Below are 22,259 nucleotides of genomic sequence, written 5' to 3'. Positions count from 1 at the left end.
CTAAAATAGCTTTCTGTAAATTATCTTCAGAGTTTGTAATTATTATTTGGTCGTCGCTAAAAAGGAGAGTGTTTAAGTTCACTGTAGAAGAAAGTTTAATTCCGTGATGTAAATTTTTATTCCATTTTATTATTATTTCATTTAAGTAAATATTCAAAAGAGTTGCTGAGAGGGGACATACTTGTCGGACCCCTTCGTTTATCTCTCTCGTATATGATAGCTGATGAATGATTTAATCTTATTTATTTGATTATTAGCTTTTAGGATATTATTATATAGCTTTTAGGACAATAGCTTTTAGGATATTATTTGGTATTTGTCTTTCTATTAATATGTTAAATAATATGTTTCTTTTAACTTTGTTAAATGCTTTTTCAAAGTCAATAAATGCAATATGTGTTTCTAAATTGTATTCTCTTCTTTTCTCTATTATTAATTTTAGGCAAAAGGCCGGGTCTATACATGATCATCCTTTTCTAAATCCATTCTGTACTTCTAAAATAAAGTTTTCGGAATATTTCATTAGTTTGCTATTTAAGATTCTGCTATATACTGTATTTTGTAACAGGAATTTAGTATACTGATACCTCTAAAGTTTTTAGGGTCATTTCTATTACCTTTTTTTAAAGATAGGAATCAGAATTGCTTTTTTCCATTCTTTTGGGGGGATACCAGTTGAGTAAATTTTATTTTAAAATAATAAGCGTCTTTCTTTGAATCTTGTTCCTGCGTATTTATATAGTTCTGAACCTAGCTTATCTTCTCCAGATGATTTTCTCTTTGTTTCTTTCTGGCTGATTTCTAATTCTTCTTTAGTTATTTCCTTTTCATTTTCGTTAATTTTTTGCCACTTGTCTTTTTTAAAATATTTGTCTTCCACGATTCCGTGTAGTAATTTAGAAATTCTTCTAATTTCAATTCGGTGTTTAATTTTATGTTTTCTTTGGTATCTGCATTGAAGAGTTTCAAAATCTTATATACATTGGGTCTTATTTTATATAAATCATGTTCTAAATTAGAAACAAATTTGTTCCATGATTCTCTATGTATTTTTCTGACTTCTCTTTTAGCTATGGCTCTTATTCTTTTATATTCTATGGAATGGAAGAATTATCTTGAAAATCTCTATAATGGCGACGAACTTGATGTTGATATCAGCATAGAAAATCAAAATGAAGATAATCTAGGACCATCAATAATGCGAGAAGAATTTGATAAAGCACTGTCCGAAATGAGTAAGGGAAAAAGTCCAGATATAGACAATATTCCTATAGAAATGCTACAAAATCTAGGTGATGAGACAAAAACCTTACTCTATCAATTAATAGCCCAAATCTATTATAGAGGAGAAATACCAAAGAAGTTTATGAAATCAACCATAATACCAATACCAAAAAAGAATAATGCAAACAAATGCAGCCAATTTAGAACAATAGCTTTAATCCCACATGTTAGCAACATTCTGCTAAAAATTATTCAAAATAGAATTTATTCAAAAATAGATTGTCTATTGGATGAAGACCAATTTGGATTCAGAAAGAATAAAGGAACAAGAGAGGCAATACTCTGTTTAAGAACAATAATTGAGAGAAGATTAGACCTTAGTCAAAATACTTACATTTTGTTTCCTTGATTTAGAGAAAGCGTTTGATAAAGTAACCCAGCAAATACTCCTAAATTGCCTAACTAATATCGGCATAGATTTGAGGGATAGGAAAATAATTTATCAAATTTACAAAAATCAAAATGGACGGATTAAAATCAATGATAAGGAGAAAATAATAAATATCAGGAGTGGAGTAAGACAAGGATGTATACTTTCACCACTTTTATTTAATTTATATATTGAAAAGGCCATTCATGAAACTAAAGATAAAATAAATAGTGGCATAAAGATAAATGGTGAGCAAGTCATGTGTATAAGATTTGCTGATGACATAGCCCTTGTAGCAGAAAACAGAAGAACGTTAAAAACAATGCTAGAATTACTAAATAATAACCTTGAAAAATATAAAATGAAAATCAATACAGATAAGACTAAAATAATTGTTAAAGGCAAAATCCCTATCAATACAGAGCATATAGACATCAGCGGGGAACAAATAAAACAAGTGAAAAGCTTTAAATATTTAGGTAGCCTAATAACAGAAGATGGCAGAACAAGAGAAGACATAAAATCAAGAATAAACAACGCAAAAGCCCAATTCTCTAAGATGAAAAGCATTCTAACAAAAAATCCCAACCTACAATTGAAAAAAAGAGAAGATGTAAGAAGATTGGATGCTTTTGAAATGTGGTTTATTTTATCTAGATATTGGTTAATTCTCTGTTCATATAGCCATTGTACATTTGTTTCATTCAGTAGTCTAGTTTTATAAACAAATTTTTCAATTTTTCTTTCTGTTCTTGTTACTTGTAGTCATTTAGGTGATAATCTTAATTTTATTTTAACAAGGAAGTAGTCACTGCTTATTTCATATCCTCTGTGAACTCTAACGTCGCATGAACAAAATAAAATGGACAGAAAAAAAATCAAACCAACAAGTGCTGAGAGAGATAAACGAAACAAGAACTCTAATAAAATCGATCAAAATTAGAAGGGATAGGTGGTTTGGACATATACTAAGACATGATGGACTTGTGAAAAGAATAACTGAAGGCAAAATACAGGGGAAAAGAAGAAGAGGCAGACCAAGGAAAAGCTTTCTTGACCAGCACGAGTTTGAGGAGTAACTAGGTGGTTAAGAAGAAAGCCAATGACAGAGCGGAATGGAGGAAATTGCTGCTGAGCTACCAGTCCCAAGACTGATGCAATTGATGACAGGGAGTAGGCGAGGCCGTTTTTAGCTCTATCTAACTTTTTGGAGACTGAGTGGGCAGTTCAATCTCCATTGGTACCAATCAGAGATAGCTGGCCCAAGGTTATCACTAATGAAGCGGCACGCTGTGAAGAGAGACGGCTCTACAGGTGCCACCATCTCGTGGTCTCTAACCCTAACACTCGAATTTAATGTCTGAAATAATGTGGGTTCTATGGTCGATTTTCTTGAGTTTACGGGACGAAAAACCCGAATTTCCGGGAGAAAAAATCCGCTTGCCCGCGCCAGAGATCTACTAACTCGGGAACTGGCCGTAAAACGGCTTAGAAAAATTTCCTCTAGTCGCCGACTAGACTCGAAAACAAATCTTCCTTCGTGCGGCCAAGCGCCGTGGTATGCAAACGCTACATCCACTGAGCTACATATATTTATTAATAACAAAGCGTCTATGTACAATCTGAATAGAAATAAATACATATACATGGCAGGTTTTCTTTGACATTTCTTTATAGTTTCTTTTTCACATTGTGTCTATTATCTGTGTTCATACAATCTTTATTTACATGATAATCTGCTCAGTGCCTTGTATTTCCTAAAGACCTTATACTTCATCTGAGCATTTTTTTCCTTCAATGTGTCATGCATTGATATCATTCTATCTTAATCGCTTATATTAACATTTTAATTACTATTTCATACATCCTATTTTTCTTACAATTATATACATGCTGTACATAGTATGCTCCACTGAGCTACACAGGCTAATTTGCCATTCTATTTCTATTTCTTCATTTTGTTTTATTTTATCTAGATATTGGTTAATTCTTTGTTCATATAGCCATTGTACATTTGTTTCATTCAGTAGTCTAGTTTTATAAACAAATGTTTCAATTTTTCTTTCTGTTCTTGTTACTTGTAGTCATTTAGGTGATAATCTTAATTTTATTTTAACAAGGAAGTGGTCACTGCTTATTTCATATCCTCTGTGAACTCTAACATCTAGTGAAAATTTTGATGTCTTTTCATTTAATATAAAATAATCTAATATTGATTTCCATCCTCTTGCTGCCCAAGTATATTTATGTATGTCTTTATGTTTATAGAAGGAATTCATTATTTTTAGATTATTATAAACTACAAAGTCAATCAATTTTTTACCATTCCTGTTTAGAGTATGTTCTCCATGTATTCCTATATTATTATTAATTTTCGTGTTTCTAATTCTTGCATTTAAGTCTCCTACTAAAATTACGTAATCATTTTTATTTATTTTATTATATATGTTTTGTAGCTGATTATAAAAATCAATATTATCCTGTTCTCTTCTTTCTTCTGGGGCATATAAACCAATTATTGTTAAATAGCCTCTATCTATTTTTATTCTAGCTTCTATTATTCTTTCATTCCATAATTTATAATGCTTTAACTGTTTTGAAAGGGAGTTATGAATCCAAATCATGACTCCTGCTTGTGCTCTTTGGTCTCTGTCAACTCCACTGTATATATCACATTAAAATTTTCGGTTCTCATAGTTCCTTTTAATTACTTTGTTTCAGTGATTACTGCTATTTTAAAATATCTTTCATTTATTAGTTGGTCTAATTCTATTTCTTTATATGCTATTCCTCCTACATTCCAGTTTGCTATGTGTATTATATTTTGTCGTTTCCATTTTTGTTTTACCTTTTCCATTCCAGGGTCGTTTCCCATAGATTCAATCCGACTATCTTTTTCTGTCAGCTTAAAAGTAGAATAATTATGTTCTCCATCTCAGGGGACTAGCCTGACGATGGAATAGTTCGGTGGCAGGGCTGCTACCTTAAGGCTTCTTAACTAGCCTTCTTCCGAATTTAAACCCATAGGAGGAATAGGGTATATTGAAGGGGGAAGGAGTAGATTATAGAAGAATTATAGTAAGGTTTATAGAGAGGGCATAGTTGTAAAGCCAGAAATGAAAAGACCCCATGGCCCTCGAGTATTCTAATAGCATGAGGGCCATTAAATAAGAAGAGTTGGCTGATAAGGCCTTATACGAAAGATTAAAGTAAGTGGATCTTCCTCAAAGTAGAAGAAGAAGAGGATAGATCCATCTAGGGGTCCATGGCAGTGCCATTTCCCTTACAATCAAGATGATTGCCCTGTTGGTCTACGAGTCCTTATTCAGTATATTCGGACCACCCCACCATACATATACACACACACACATGGTGGACTCCCCTATCCGCCACCCAGGGGATGCGCTCTCTAGGGGATACAGGGTTCCCCCCCCCCCGAGAGTTAATAACAAAGTACATTAATTAAACGATAGGCAGGTTACTCTCTCTACCTATCCTTTAGACTTTTAGCATAAAGCTCACAAAGAGGTTAGCTAACTATGCCAAGTTATCTCACAAATTATATTCCAATTAATAAAAAATCAGAGGATTCTCTTATAGATACTTCTTATTACTATTTCTTATCAGTCCATCTATAATATATCTCTTAGATTACAAAAGTAATGTGCAACAAAAGATGGAGCAAACTTACAGAGGCTTGTCGCACACTCTTCCAAAGGTCCTGCACTAAAGTCTCTATGCTTTTTCTTTCATCTAGGGCCTTTGGCTTCCATCTGAAGAGTCTTGCTTCAGGGGCTTCTAATCGGGATCTTGGCGAGTCTTGGACTGCAATTTTCCCGGTACTCGAACAGCTCATACAAGAATTTTCAGCATACAGGTTTGAAGGTCGCTCTGCGGCTCTTGGCTTCGGTTGACCTCCCATAGCAAAAGGTCATCCGACTGACACTTGGCTTCTGGCATGGGTTTGCCGTAACGTCTGGTCCTCTGGATTCCGAATACCTCTGGTTCTCTCCACCTTGGTAACTGTGCCTCGCCTCTCCTCTCTGATAACTGCGCCTCACCTCTCGTTTTGATAACTGAGCCTCCTCTTCCTCCCGATGTTCTGCTCAGTCCCTTTTTATTACCCGTTCTCTGGGACTTTGCACCAAGGGTTGTAACTCCCGAAGAAATCGGTATGTCTCCTTGATCTTTTGATAAAACCTGCTCCATTCTTTCTTCTCCCCTGTGCAGTCCTTTTTTCTTATTTTGTCAGGCAGTGGAAACTTGTCTGAACCTAGAGGATCTCTTTGATACTAACTTTGAAGGTGTTTATGCACAGAGCTCGTAAACAACTTTCTCGTGCTCCCATACATGGCTATATACAAAGTTCCGATGGCAAAGCATTGCCTTTGTTTTTGACATTCTAGAAATTTTAGTTAAAACAGTAAATACAGTCATTTCCCATAGGGTTATTTACATTAATTTTTAGCATAAAACATATAGAGACAAACAAGGTTATTTTTGTAACGTTCTCATGAGACTTGACCTCTGTAAAAATCGATGTAAAGCACCTTTGGTATTTCTAAGCTACATCGAGTTTTACAGTATATTCACAGTAGACCCTTGATACAGTCGCCCTCAAGAACGCTAGGGTTTTTATCACTTGGGTGATAGAATGACCCTTCTGTCTTGTGTCGATAATACGTTCACAGTCAAAGTTGCTAAGATTGACACATTTACCAATGTTCATCAATTGCGATACACAGTTGGGAAGCCCCAATGTTTGCTTATTTACTGTCTTCATTCGATTTGGGTACGTTTCACTCTGTGCAGGGGATACCGGTGTCATCACCTCTTTCTCTGATGTTTTGCCTGTTGAGTGTATAGTTGATTATCATACTTCAGTAGGTGGCTGAGATTTAGGATCTTGGAGTGATGGTTGACAGTGATTAAAGTTCAGAGGACAAATTGCAAGTGTTGCCAAGACTGCACTTTGCTTTGTATTACTGCCGTGATAAGAAATACATTGATAAGTAGGGATTTTTTGTGATGTGGAAACACTAAAGAGAATTGAGATGAATAACCAGAGTAATATTAGGACTCTGAACTGTTGGTTATGCAGAACCGCTGAGGGGGAGCTTGTAGATAGGAGGTAATATAATAGAGATGTTGAAGTTAGGGACTTTATCAGATTAATACAGAATAGAGGGAGGGAAAGAACACGAGCCATTCCTGGAAGCTGTAAAGGTGTAGTGAAGAAGACTGCAAGGATCAGATGTTTCGCATGGAGAATTGTAGGTCACGCATTGCCATGGAGAATTGCATGGGAAACGCATTGCCAAATTCTGGCAATACATTTGTTGGGGAGTGTAAATTATTTTAACTTTCGTTATGATAGGCTTTGAGCTTCCTCTGTGTAACAAAACTATTTTTGCCTTTTCTCCACATTGATATTTCAGAACATTACAGTTTTAATAACAGTATATATATATATATATATATATATATATATATATATATTATCCTTTCTGTTTGCTTTTTGGTTTCTTATCATAATTTCTTTCGTTTGCTGCTGATTAATTATATTTCTCTCTTTTATAGCACTAGCTGTTGGTCTCTTTGCTGGCTGTAGTCCATTATCTGTAAGGTCACATATATCAAAGATTGTTGATGGTGATGATTTAGGTAAGTTTTTCTTTTTCATTCTGACCATATCATGTTATACAACGTAACAGTAATGCAAGTTATAGCATATTGCTTAATTTAAAGCGGCGTGGCCAACTTCATTCTATACGAGGGCCAATATATGATGAGTGGTAGCGTCACAAGCCGCACACTTTTAGACAGAACTTAAATAAAAATAAACTCTGCATATTTTCAAGGCAATAGTTATATATATTGAATTACTATATTTGTTAAATCATTTTACTACTGGGTGAACAATATAAAATACTTGATTGATTTAAATATAAGTTGTTAAATTAATTTTAATTACATATTTCTGGGTTTTTTTACATGTAACACAACTTAATGAGAACAGTGTGGGCGTTCATGTGTGGCAACAAGTTCATCAAAGTCGATTTTCAACGATAACGATATTCGTAACAAATCCTGAAGGTGGTCATCAGTCAGTCGTCTTCTTTATGACGATTTAATCGCCCTCATAGTTGAAAAAGTGCATTCATATATGTATGTGCTTCCAAACATAATGCAATTCTCAAACTGAAATCACTCAATGCAGGATATTTTTCCCTTGGTACCGGTTTCCAAAAGTCAATGCCTATCTCCACCCTTGACTAGAAAAAAGGGGTCACACAACTGAAGTAACTGACCAGGGAACACAAACTGCAACAATAACACTGTTGACTGCGAAACTGAATCTCTGAAACTGATCACTATAAACTAGAGCAGAGCAAGTGACTTTCAATAATGTGTTACTCTGGAGCGCATAGCAGTCTACCACTCCCACAACTACAACTCGCACAGAGAGGCAGTAGATTTTATAAATTGAGTAATCTTTTTAAAGAAATTTTGATTCCGTGTTGAGAATATACATTGTTTCCGTTATCAGAAATAATGAATATAATTAGTATATCAATCAGAAAATCTGCGGTCGAAACTAATAGCTAAATTGATAATACATATAATTTAATATAATTTTTATCCTGCCGCGGGCCGCACAAAATCACGTAACGGGCCGCATGCGGCCCGCGGGCCTGCTGTTGGCCACCTATGATTTAAAGTATCAGATAATTCTTGCAACACTATGCACTGTTTTCTAGAATAAATAAATTTAAAGATATTAAAGCATATTGACAAAAACTTTCAGTAATACTTAAACGACAGCACTCTCTACTCATCCTACTGTTTTGACAAACTATGTAGTTTCCAGACATCCTTTACATCAAAATCATTTGTAACCAGTGCCTTAAACACTGGTTAAACACTTAAACAAATGGCCAAGCATTGCCTTTGTTTTTGACATTCTAGAAATTTTAGTTAAAACAGTAAATAGTCATTTCCCATAGGGTTATTTACATTAATTTTTAGCATAAAACATTTCTGATTTCCACATAATGTTTAGGAATTTGTAATTTATTGTTTATGACATTACTTCTTTACTTTATGTATTTTCCCCTCTTACTTGGTTATTTTCGTGGTTACTTGAACTTGTACAAAATGCCTATATGCTTTGATTTCGAACTCACGTATAATACTATTATTCAACTTTAATCCTTTCTACTTAGCTTTACTGCCCCCTTTCAATGACTTAAAGTATACTCTCACACGTGCTAATACGGTAGACTGAGGAAAAGCCTCTGACTGGGACAAAATCCTTAATCTAGGTTGCTGTAATTCAAGTATTAATATTAATCCTTGAAAATTTATTTTTGTTAACAACCGCCATTAAGGATCGTGTAAAAGAATTTTCTATCTTTCCTTTACATACAAGAGAATAATTTAGCTAAGCATATATAATAACCCTTAAATTAATTTTATCTCAAGCAACTCAGAGTTATCCAGTCGTGGCTATTACTTCACTTAGGTCACACAGGTTCGATTGATTTTTATGAGACAGTGCATTGGCTAACAAAGATCAGGCAAGTCGTTAACAAGACCAAACATGTTTATTCTAAGACAATTAATATACAAAGGAAACAGTACATATAACGTGTCTGATTCTCCACACACACTCATTATGACAGTTCACTTAAAGCATTAAACAAAGAAAATATTTACACTCAACTTATTAAACACGTGGATGGATTTTAGCACACATAACCTTACTCTCGTTATAAATAATAAAAGCCAAAATTATACTATACACGTTCTAAGCATTATATAACACAAGCACTATTCAAGTTTACAATATTCTATTATACACATTCAAACTGACTTTCGACTTTCCAACCTCTTAAACACATTTTCGCCATTTTTTGTCCACTGCTCGTCGAAGGCCTCCTCCAGTTCCTTCCACCTTTCTCTGTTCTTGGCAATAGTTGACCAATTTTGACAGTTTATCACTCCACCTTCTTTTAGGACGTCCTCGGCCTCGTTTCCCTTCTCTCGGAATCCAGTTCGTTACTATAGTGGTCCATCGCGCATCTTCTCTCCTGGATAGAGGTCTGGCCCATTTTCATTTTAGTTCGCTTATGGTGAAGAATAATATGAAATCAGTGATGTGAGTCTGGCTTCTTATCCAGGTGTTTCCCTTATCATCACGTTCCCTTAATGTGATGCCTAGCATCAACCTCTCCTTTTTTCTTTGAGTTGTTGTTAGTTAATTTGCTATTCCTAGCGACCAAGTTTCACAACCATATGTGATAACTGGAAGAATACTCTGGTTAAATGTCTTCCTTTTTAAACAGAGTGGGACAACATTGTTTTGAAAAATGCTTTTCAATTTTCTGAATGAACCCCAGGTAAGTTGAACTCTCCTATTCATTTCCTTATGGAGTCCACAGTTTAGATCAATGAGATGACCTAAGTATGTATATGAACCGACTCTTTCCAAGAAATTGTTTTCTGTTTTTCTGTTTTTTGGTGTTACAAAATGATTAAATATGATTTTAGTTTTTTCTCTGTTTATTTTTAGACTGACTTTTCTGCTTTCATGATATAGGTCTTCTCTCATCTATTAAGGTTCTTCTGGAGTATTTGCAAAAATTATGATATCCTCTGCATATCTTAGGTGTGTTAAGTTTTTTCTGTTATTAATTTCTATATCAAGGTTTGTCCAGTTTATATTATTAAATAGTTCTTGAAGGACTGCTATAAAGATTTTGGGTGATAGAGAGTCTCCTTGGCGGACACCTTTTTCAATTGATATTTTATTGCTACTTGTGTAAAGTTGGATTGTTTCTGTTGCAGTGTGGTATATTTCCTGGAGGAGGTCCATATATTCTCCAGGATCTCCCTGATTCTGGAGTGCTTTGATTATTTCATTAGTTTTGATGGAATCGAATGCTTTTTCATAATCAATAAAGGCTAAACAGAAAGGCAATTGGTTTTCTTCTGCTTTTTCTATTATTTGTTTTACTGCATGAATATGATCATTTGTGTGAAAGCCTTTATGGAATCCTGCTTTTTCTACTGGTTGATTTGAGTCTAGAAGAGGGGTTAACCTGTTTGTTATTACTTTTGTGAAGATCTTCATCAGGAGGACGTTTTTCATTTGTTTTAATGCTTGTTTTGTTTCATCTGAAGTGAATGGGGAGATGAATTCTATATGTGACGGAGAAGTTATTTAACACATTACGCCATTAGTTTAACAGAATCAATCTCTACCATCTGCACACACACACACAATCTAGGCTATTGACATAAAGCAATTTACTTACAAGCTCACTATGTCATGTACAGTCCTGGATCCAAAAGGGTTAAGTGTGAATTCTGCTGGTTCCTTTCTTAAACTTGCGATCGGGCACTATCCGACGGCAATCGTCTGGTGGTTTCATCCCTTGTAACAGTACTGCATTTCTTTGAAGATGTCAGGAAACTCGTTCGACTGCAACAAATTAACACGCACGTGGATCGGTACATTTATCGAAGAATTTTACGGAAGGCTACCTTGAAAAACGGTCACTGCTGCCAGCGAAGCCCATGATCTCCAGAACTACTGCTCGCGGGACCCCGACTCTTCTCCTCCTCGAAAATCTTGCCACAGGAATAAAAAAATAAGAGAGAGTTTTCGCCCCTCAATCACCGCCTTTTATATCATTTGCCATCCTTTGGCCTTCCTTCCAAAACTTCCCGGATTTACTCGAAACGCCCTTATCACCCACGCTTACATTGCCGTCGACAGAGTGTAGCTGCCTGTATGCTTATCACGGCGCGGCTTAATAAGGGCGCTCGTTCAGCCATGTGGCGGTAGGCATCGCCACTACGCTAACAGGAACAAGTGCTAAAAGTAATTTTTCCAAGCTTAAACTGATTAAAAATGGTTTGCGAACAGCGATGACCCAAGAAAGATTGGTTGGCCTGGCAACTATACCGATAGAGGCGGACATAGCTTATTATTTAAATTTAGAAGAGCTTATAAACAGTTTTATTGTGTGATATGCCTGTAGAGTAAACATTTAATTAATATTATTATGTAATCGTTTTGTATTAATGTTTCTCTTGTAATAAAAACAAAATGGCAATTGGAGATTTTCTTATGTGTTTGTTTTTTTTATACATCAGGGGCGATATTTAATTGTTTGCCTCAGGGCGCGATCTAATCTCGCAACGGCCCTGCAGGCTTACGTCAGGTTTTGGTGGCAAAACTCATATAATCCGGTGACCTTTGAGACTGTCGTTGACTTTCAGTTTGCTAGCCTAAATCTTGTCTGATCTTTTTAGTTACAATTGCTTGTGGTTCTACATTCAGTTATATTCTAACATTATATTACAAAGTGTATCACATTCCAACAGGTTACATACATTTCTAATTATATGTATTTTATGGCCAATGTAAAATTGATATAGATGAAAAATATTTCTATTTTTCACCACAAGAGATTTTACAAAGGCCTCCCCTCTCTCAAAAAAAATTTTTTTTTTCTCTTAACCCAGTGTCTGTACATTTACTGGAGAAGACATCACTACATTTTTGTGATCTACCATTTCTCTCTGTATTTTTATTGGTGTCACTTTCTTTTCCATACCCAAAATTTTTCCTACCCACAATCGAGATTCTATGAGTAAAATCCCACCTCTTATGTTTACTCCAATTAATACCCAAGATCTCTAATATGGGCCTCCACAGCACTTTGACTGTTCCACATCGGTTGGTTATAAAATTTGTTAAACCTTCTAAATCTCTCGATCGTGCTATGTTTACTTTCCGCAAACGGCTTTCTCATTTCTTTCTGATAATTTACTAACTTGACGTTCGAGATATAATATAATAGGCATCATTCAAGGCTTCCGAGAGACTTCCCTTCAGATGGTGAACTTAATGAAGAGTCTGTGGTCAATATGACATTCTTCTTTATCCCTCTCAACTTGCTCAGTAAGTCGATCTTTTAAGACGTTGATCCCTTTTCCTTACCGCATGATACCCATTAGGGAAATCTCATTTGCAGTGAAATCGCAAGAGAACTTGTGTTTCTCTAGAAAGTCAGTTCCTAAGATTATTTGCATGCGTGGGCGAGATGTCCTAGGGAGGACCAATAACTCTTGCGAGACACACAAATTGAACTCTGGTCAGTATATTCTAACTCTCACTCTCTTTTGATGCAGATAACCCGGGTGTTGAAATTCCCGTTAGCTTAATTGGTCTCTTCAGTTCAGATATACCTCTCCATACACGGGATTTTATTCTTTGAAAAAAATTACCTGTTATGACAGAGGCCTGGGAACCAGTATCTTATAGGATGTTACAAGGCATTCCTTGAATTTGCCTCTAATGGTCATCTTGGATTTTTCTTTGTATTCTCTTATCTTGTTTTCTCTCTTCCATGGTCTGTTAGTACGGCCATGATGAGTAAGCAAAAAATTGGACTCATATCTATTATTTCCGTTGGAGGGTCTCTTATTCCTAAAACAGTTCCGAGCCATGTGCCCATATTTGTTACAAACAAAACATTGGGGAGGCTCTTTTCTGATCTTTGCCCCATTATTCCCTTCTTTTTTGACGTGGAGTTATTTGAGGTCTTTGCTGTTAGTTCCCCCAGCTGCTTAATAATTGCATCAAGCCGCTCCATCAGTAGAATTTTGACTGCTGCAGCCTTTCTACCTCCTATCTAATAATTGAGCGTAATTCCTCCAGGTCAGCAGTAGGTTTTATTTCTTTTGGGATGGTTATCTCATTTTCAGTTATATGTTTGATGTTAAATGCATTTCCTCGTTGCTCCTCCCTTTTCCTTACGATCTTTCATGGACTTTCCTTTAATCGCACTTGGGTCCCTTTCACATTTAACTTCACAAGAGGAATCATTTGTCTTTTTTTATTACATGCACTTGGCTGTTTAGAAGCGGGACGAATGCCTCCAAGCTTCTCCTCTCTCTTCTTCACAACGAAGTAACATTCCTCAAGACTGGCGGTCCTCTTTTTTCATGCGATCTCCTTTAGTTCATATTTTATTCCTAATCTGAACTGGTGGAGTACCGCCCAGTCAAGATGAGGTTTATCGTATTTCGAGACGCTTAGACTATTTACAATGGTCAGTAGTTTATTGTAGAAGTCCGTTATGCTTTCCTTCTTTTCTTGAGCGCACCTCTGCAATTTCCAAAGGTTTGGGCTCACGCTTCTTACCTTGGAGAACTGGGAAATCAAGGTGTTTTAAACTTATGTTTTTCCTAAAGTGTCCCTAAGTATCGGGGACGAATACAGAAAGTTCTTGGCCTTTCCGACCAGTTTGTTCCCAAGTAGAATTAACAACTGGAAATTTGACCAATCTTTCTCAGCTCCTCTACGAAACTAAAAAATTATAATACATCTTCATTGTCCTCACCAAAAAATTGCGGGATGACGAGTTGAGAGTTTATGGTATGAAAAAATTCCTTCTCGCCCATCATGGCATTATTTGATTGGTATGGTATGGTTCAGTGCTATCACTGGGTGTCTAACTTAAGTACTAAATGACATCATTGCATTAGAAATAATCATTATACATGGTGGTTCAAAATTCCACTTACAAACTTTAAGGGGAGGTAGAGAATATCAAAATCAACCATATTCACATAGGAAAGCATGACCGGAAACGCCACCCGAAAGCGATAGGTGGCGTTGTTCGCAAGCGCTTCAGGTGAGCAATTGGAGCTTCCTCATTCAAGCTTTCGACGTCGTACGAGGATCATGCTTCATTTTATGCGCTGAGATTGCTGACATGCACCTCGTTTATCATATTATGTATCCAACTACTATTGAACTGTTAGTTACGCCTAATAAAGTTTTTCACAGTACTTACTGCCTTGTGTTTATTTCTGGATCTTTCTGTCCCTGCTAGTACTTTCCGGTCATTCTTTCCTATGTGAACATGGTTGATTTTGATGTTCTCTACCTCCCCTCAAAGTTTGTACGTGGAATTTTGAACCACCCTGTATATAGTTGTTATAAGGATAGATAGCAAGACATCATAATGAATATTAAAAGGAATAATTTATTTTCATTTTTGTTTTTATTTTATTTATAATAGGTAAAGTGTTTTCTCTTATGGCAACAGTCGAATCTTTAATTCCTGTATTCGGCAGTATTATGTTCACCTTAGTGCTCAATGCTACTCTTGAATCCTTTATTGGTCTTTGCTACCTGATATGTGGATTATTCTTATTTTTTCCACTTATAGTCTTTATGTAAGTACAAAATTACTTTACATTTTTCGCCTTTTTCATTTCATTAATGTTGTCTCAGTATGAATGATGTCCCATGTATTAAATCTGAGATATCTAGTACACCTTTATATGGAGAAATTTTTAGTTTATTTTAATAGAAATAGATTGTTCCTTATAAAAATATACCAGATATGGTATATTTAGCATGCAGGAACTCATTAATACTCAAAAAATAAAATAATAATTATATATTAATTATATTTCGATTATTATTTTACTGAAAGTTCTATAGGAAAAAAATCTTAAAGCGTGCTTTCCATATAGAAATACTTAGAAGTGAATAAATTCAAAGAGATAACAACTATTTGTAGTATATTAAAGATTCTTTAGGAACAAATATTTAATGGTAGCTATACAAAAGGCAGTTTTCTCCAGATTTAACTCTCTGATATATTAGTAACTGAATTATTGCTTCACTTTTCTGTTTATAAAAACTGATAATTAATGACCCTTTAATGCAGTTTATAAACTGCATATTATATTTTTCATTTTACATTGATTATTATTAATTGACCATAGAGTAAACATACTCAACATGAAGGTCTCACTCAATCAATAAAAAATATATTATTGGTTGAGTGAGACCTTCATGCTGATGTTAATTCCCCACAGAAATATTTAAATACTCGTTCACGACACATTTCAGCAGTGCACTTCTGGGTAAGTGCATTCCACTTACCCACCACTTTCCATTAAAAAAAAAAATTGTATCTTTTTTACACCTTCATCACCATACTTGCACAACTTCAAGGAACAGTCTCTGATTTTTCTCATCTCTTGGTCTTCACTCTGCATACAACAGTAAAATAGCAATAGCTGAAGAATAGTGCAGTGATTATGAATGTCATAATAACTAGGATGTATTGAGGTCTCGAGTATATGCATGTATGAGATAAATTTGAAAGCATGAGAAAGAGAGAGCTGTTTGCTAGAGATTGGCTCCATCTCTAGCTAACAACTAAGATGTGTTGGAAGAAACAGCTTTACACTACCACCACTCACTTAAGTGGTCTCCATTTGAGTGAGAATGATAAAAGGATTTGAGGATGAAAGTGTGTCCAGGTCAGGACAGGGAAATGAAAACATTAGATGGTAAGGCTGTAAGTGTAAACTATCAGGATAGTTGTGAAATGAGTGGTGGTATGAGAAATAGAGCTTCATAGGTGACCTTGGTAGATGAAGCAAAGCCAGAGTTTTTGTGGAATGAAAAGATGCTGCTACTTATCTCAATAATTTTTCAAAGTAATTACTCCAGACATCATAATATCCTTTTCTTCAATTTTTGTGTAACATTTATCATCCCTTGTATAGTACTCTTCCCTCCATCTGTAAGTTTTCCCATTGTGAGAATGAATGCCATTCTTGTATATACAAGTACAAGAATGTCATTTTTATGATTGCTTGCAATCCTTACTTTCTTAAACATATAATTTTTACTTGCTCTTTTAAGTAATATGAATCCAATACTGAAATAATGTCATGAAGATTAACTTATATATTAATATTAATAAGTGCAAAATATTGCTTTTAGGATATATTGTAAGTGTTGCAAAGGCTGCACATCATAGTGTTACTATGATAAGAAGTACTCTAACATATAAGGATAAGAAGGTGGTTGTGTGACACTGTATAAAGCATTGGTCAGACCACTTGAACTGTTGTGCTCAGATTTGGTTGCATAGTTTTCAATGTTATGTGGAAACATTGAAGAGGATACAGAGATGAGTGACTAAGACAATATCAGGATTCTGGAATTCTGGCTTTGGAGGGAGGTTGAAGATTGCAGAGTTTAGCGGATAGGAAGAAATAAGGTGATATGATAGTGACATTTAAGTTAGTGAGGGGATTTTATTGAATTAATCCAAAAGGGATTATAAACAGAATAGATGGTAAGATGAGAAGAACCAGAGACCATCCCTGGACGTTATGGAAGAGTGTGGTGAAGAGAGATGCGAGGAGTAGATTTTTTGCATGGAGAATTGTAAGTAAATGAAACATTACTGTCCAACCACACATGTGAGAACCCTAGCTGGCTCAGTGCCAAGAAGAGTCAATTCATGTTGAAGGAGAGAAAGGAATAAGGCAATGTACAAATTTGTCACCAACACACGAAAATATCTACTTTATACGTAAAATTTTCCAACTGTTGTACAAGCAAAATAGTTGCCGCTTTAAAAATTATAATTTTCATAAAAGAAAAGCCAATTTTCCAACATATAATAACAAACACTCAGCATAGAAGTGTCGAAAGATCTCACATCTGTAGTCAGACAGCACCAGAATATATTGTTAATGCAGGGAGGTGTAAGGATTTTAAGATACTGTATGATAAATATGTTTTCCATTGAATGAACCTCACACAATGAGTCTGGCAACTCCATGGAGGGTGTACTACTACTAATAATAATATATAATCATCAAATTTCTTATAGGTATCTCTCTCTCTTGGTACATCGGATACTAGGACAGTGATTATGTTTAAATATTACTAGCTGTCAACAGTCTTCTTCCAAATTAATCTATTATTTGTCAGAACTCCAGTATTATCAGACCTCGCTTTTCATCTTCTAAGGCACTTTTTTTAGGTCTTCTTTCGTACCATCCTTGTTTCAGACACTGTTTTGCTGTTAAAATTTTCTCTCTCGTTCAGTTAAGGTGGCCAATTATAGGTTAACTATGTGCACACATTTTTGAATGCTAATGATGTCAAATACTATTTTGATGTTTTCATTTTTAATGTGATACTGCCATTGATGCATTATCCATGCATCATGTATTGATATATATGTACTGAAGTAAAAAAAAAAAAAAAAAAAGAAAGGGAATACAGCACAGCGGAACAATCAGATACAATTTTATTGGATCCTGTATTTCATCGTGGTTGCAGAAACAACATCATCAGGAATACTATGTCTCAAAATTGTAAAAGTACACACAAAAACACAATAAGTGGAAAAAATTAGACTAAAAGCCTGAAGTCATTTGAGGATGTCCTCTGTAGGTGCTTTGGCTAAACTTAGCTTGGGAGGAAGGGAACTAAGAATTAAAGTGTTTGCCAAATCTTGGGAAAGTGAATGCAACTATACTTATTAAGATGGTTTACCAAATCTGCTGCTGATTCTAAAAAAAGTCTCAAGTTTATGTTAGGTGTGGTGAAGCATAGTAATTGTTTTTTCTATTTGATTCTGTAAAAGGTATCCAAAGCATGCTCAGCTAGACTATACTAGACTGACAATAGTTGTTGCAGCAGATGTATTTCCTTATGATCTTCTAGGTGGATGCTTAGAAGACACTTCACCATTTGAAACACGTTTCTTAGAATCAACGGCAGATATGGCAAATAAGTCTAACACTCGATAAATATGGTTGTGTTAAGTTTTTTAAATCTTGAAAAGTTTAACTCTTAAGCCCCTTCCAACAACTGAGACTATCCAGCAGAAAAGATGAGAGATGGTGACCGTTTCCCTGGTGATAATGCAGAGTGGAGGAGAAGAAGAGGTGCAGTGATTTGAGGAAAGAATGGAATTACAGGCATGATGGATTACATTTGAATGGCTTTGGAGTGTGTGTTTGCACTGGAGAACGTGCTGCTAGATAGAAATGCAGCATGTCATTATTATTATTAATATCTGACCTCAATGGAGTCAGAAGCTCATTGTGGGAGGTACACACTATCATGGGAGATACTCTGCATCCCATCATTGCTTACCAAATCTCAAAACCTTACACTGACAGTTCCACTTACCTGCCCATTTATGCAATCTATTCAAGTCCTCTTGTAAGGCCATAACATCTGTTTGACTCTGCATTCCTCTTCCCAATTTTGCATCATCTGCAAACAGCTGCATATCACTAGTTAAACCCATCCCAATATCATTAATATACAAATTGAACAACAATGTCTCCAAAACTGACCCCTGCAGCACATCAATAGTGATCTTCCTCTTCTGGGATACTGCACTGCCATATACAACTTTCTGATACCTATCTGACAGCAGCCAGTCACTGATCCAACTCGGAAATCTGTTATCCAATCCCATCTGTTTCAATTTATTTAAGAGCTTGTCATGTGGCATTCTATCAAAAGCCTTTCCAAAATATAATTACACCACTGTGTATGCATCTCTCCTGACCAAGGTATTTGTCACCTTGTTATAGTACATAAGTAAGCTAGTGAAGCGTGATCTCCCCTTAACAAACCCATGCTAATAACCCCAGAGAATACTGCTGTTATCAACCCATTTCTGTATCCTATTTCTCACCAATCTCTCCAGTACCTTCATCACAACTCCAGATATAGAGACTGGTCTATAATTTTAAGCTACAGTCTTATCACTACCTTTATGCAGTGGAACAATTTTACCCTTCTTCGACTGTGTGATGCAAACAAGAGATCAGAAGTAAGGGATGAAGTGAAAGATCAGGAGAGTGGTACTGAAGAGTGCTTGGAAGTGGAAATAGTAGTAGTGTGGCTATAGACTTAAAAACATTCTCTCAATGGTTTCACTGATTGAATTTATTTGCCCCCAAATCATTGGAATAAGTGAAACATGGTTGAATGAAGACGATATCCTAATTGGAATAGAAATGGAAGGATAAAGTATTTTTCATGAGGATAGAAAGGACAACAAGGGAAGAGGAGTGCTGCTGATGATAGCAAGAGAATTATGTCCACATAAGTTGACATGAAAGAAGGAAATAGTGGCCATGGTTATAAGGAAGTGTGGTGTGAGATGGTGGTTGACAGTAAAACATATTTACTTGGATTTTGCTATATGCCAGGAAATGTGGAGGGCAATGATAAAGAAATGTTTAAACACCTTGGCTTAGTGAAGAAAGGAAGGCTAATTATTATGGGTGACTTTAATTATGTGGTATAGATTGGAATGAAGAGATAGCATTTGTGAATAAGAAAAATTAATTTCTCAAGTTCTTGAGAGATAAGTATCTCAAACAGCACATAACGAAGCGCATGCGAGGATCAACAGTTTTAGATCTGATCATTTCATCAGGATTGTAATTGTCAGTGAGGTTTCACTTTCCTCGAGTTCGTGAGTTTCCTCAAAATGCCTATCTGACAGTCAGTCAGTGACTGCCTGTCCAAGTACATAGCAAAGATGCTATGTACTAGAACCAGCTAACTTGGCTATATCCAAGACATAGCTAAGGTAGCCGCTCTTGGACGTGGACAGCAGGGTGTTTCTCCCCAGTTTTACTTGGGTTTTTCTTCCTGCAAGCAGACAAACTGGCCCCATGAACACACAGATTCAGATTAGAGTTTGAAATACTTAAGCTCCAGTCATAGGTCTGATTCGGCAGCAATGCCAGTTCCGAGCCCGGATAAAATTTGGGGGGATTTGAGATGGTGCCTTACACCCCTGTAAAAGGGGCCTCATGGCTGTTATATCATCATCATCAAATTCCTAACATGTACCCTCAAGGAGTGTACAGGATATGATAGTACTACATGAAAAATTTACATCATTACTAACTTCCTATCTACAATTTCCTCCAAATCAGTCTGTTACTTGTCATCACTCCAACATTATCAGATCTTATATTTCTATCGTCTAAGGCACTTTTGTACCATATCAATCCACCTATATCTTGATCTTCCTCTGGTTCATTTTCCTGCCAACCTGGAAGAGAACACTTGTTTTGCTAATCTTTCCTTGCCCATTCTGTTTAAGTGACCATACCACCTGAGATTAGCTCTGCTAATGCATTCCTGGATGCTGACAATGTCAAGTTCTTTCCTAATATCCTCGTTTTTAATATGATATTGCCATTGATGCCATCTGTTCACGCCTCTAATCTTTCTCAGGACTCTCATATCTGCGGTCTCTAGTCTTTGGTCAAGTGTTTTACTTCTGACCCAGCTCTCAGATCCATAAGTTAAAACTGGTTTGAACACTGTCTTCTATACAGCTAATTTAGTGTTCCAACTAATTCTCTCTTATTCCATATGAATTTATTCAATTGACTTCCTACCATACCAGCTTTGTTGATTCTGTTGTCTATTTCCATATTTAATTTACCATCTTCACTAAAAATTGTGCCTAAGTAGCTGAAATGTTTTACTTGTTCCACAGGTTCTCCATTCACAACACAGTTGATATTTTCAATGATTCTACCTATTTTCATTGTGTTTGTCTTTTTATTGCTGACCTTCATACCATATCTATTACAACAGTTATTCAGTTTAGTCAGGGAATCTTGCAAACTTCTAGCAGATTTATTTAGAAGTATAACATCATCCGCATAAAGCAAAGAGGGACATTAACATCTCCAATTCTGATATCATGTTTAATACCACTTTCCTTCATAATGTGATCCATATAGATAATGAGTAACAGAGGGAATAATGTACATCCTTGTCTCACACCAGATTTAACATTAAACCATCTTCCTGTACTTCCTTCAGTACTAACTGCTGACTTTCAACTCAAATAAAGACTAAGTATTGCTTGATATAATGCCCCATTGACACCATATAACTGTAGCTTCTCTCCTGGCACCTTGTCATATGCCTTTTCCAGAACGACAAAACTTAAATACTGATCTTTGTTATATTCTCATGCTTTCTCAACTATTTGTCATAAAGTGAAGATCTGATCCTGACAGCCTCTATTTAGCCTGAATCCAGCTTGTTCTTCACCAAGCTTTTCTTCCATAATTCTCAACCGTTTCTCCAGTATACTTGCATAGATCTTGCAAGGAACACTCAGTAGAAAAATACCTCTGTAATTCTCACATTCAGTTTTATTTCCCTTTTTATATATGGTACTGTCAGAGCTCTACTCCAATCATCGGGAATTCGTCCGTATGTCCAGGCTTTCTGAACTATGCAGTGCAACCACTATAAGACTTTTATACCACTATACTTCAGCATTTATGGTCGAATATCATCTACTCCTGCTGTCTTTCCACATTTCAAGCCTTTGATGGCTTTTTCTACTTAAAGTATGGATATGTATTCCTAACTGTATGCCTGGTCAGTGTTTTTTATCACTGTGCTGCCATCACTACTTATTTCATTTAGCAAATTTTCAAAGTAATTACTCCATACTTCAAGGATATCTTTTTTTTTCCCTTTTCATGTCACCTTTATCATCTCTAACTCCTTTTACAGCACTCTTTCCTCCATTTCTAAGCTTCAACAACCTCCAGAATACCTTACCACATTCTTGATATTTATTTTCTATGTTCTTGCCAAAGTCCTCCCATGACATTTATTTAGCTAGTTTTACACACTGTTTAGCTTTGTTACATTTGTCTCTATATTCTCTAAGAGCACAAGCTGACT

General features: G+C 35.6%; 1 protein-coding gene across 3 annotated transcripts in view; it reads left to right on the top strand.

Moving 5' to 3' along the window:
- Positions 1-22,259, top strand: part of LOC150094419 (putative peptidoglycan muropeptide transporter SLC46) — an 84,200-nt gene that overhangs the window by 46,947 nt on the left and 14,994 nt on the right. For all 3 annotated transcript variants that reach the window (XM_090411957.1, XM_090411960.1, XM_090411958.1), the window contains 2 exons: positions 7,235-7,318; positions 14,758-14,914. In XM_090411957.1, coding sequence (XP_090268083.1) covers positions 7,235-7,318; positions 14,758-14,914 — 241 coding nt within the window. The remainder of the gene's footprint in view (positions 1-7,234; positions 7,319-14,757; positions 14,915-22,259) is intronic.

Source organism: Typopeltis vanoorti, chromosome 22 (genome assembly GCF_054136105.1).
Source record: "Typopeltis vanoorti isolate ZY-2024b chromosome 22, IOZ_Tvanoo_1.0, whole genome shotgun sequence".
Lineage (NCBI taxonomy): Eukaryota > Metazoa > Arthropoda > Arachnida > Uropygi > Thelyphonidae > Typopeltis > Typopeltis vanoorti.
The sequence above is the reverse complement of the archived record's forward strand: the minus strand, read 5'-3'. Positions and strand labels throughout refer to the sequence as shown.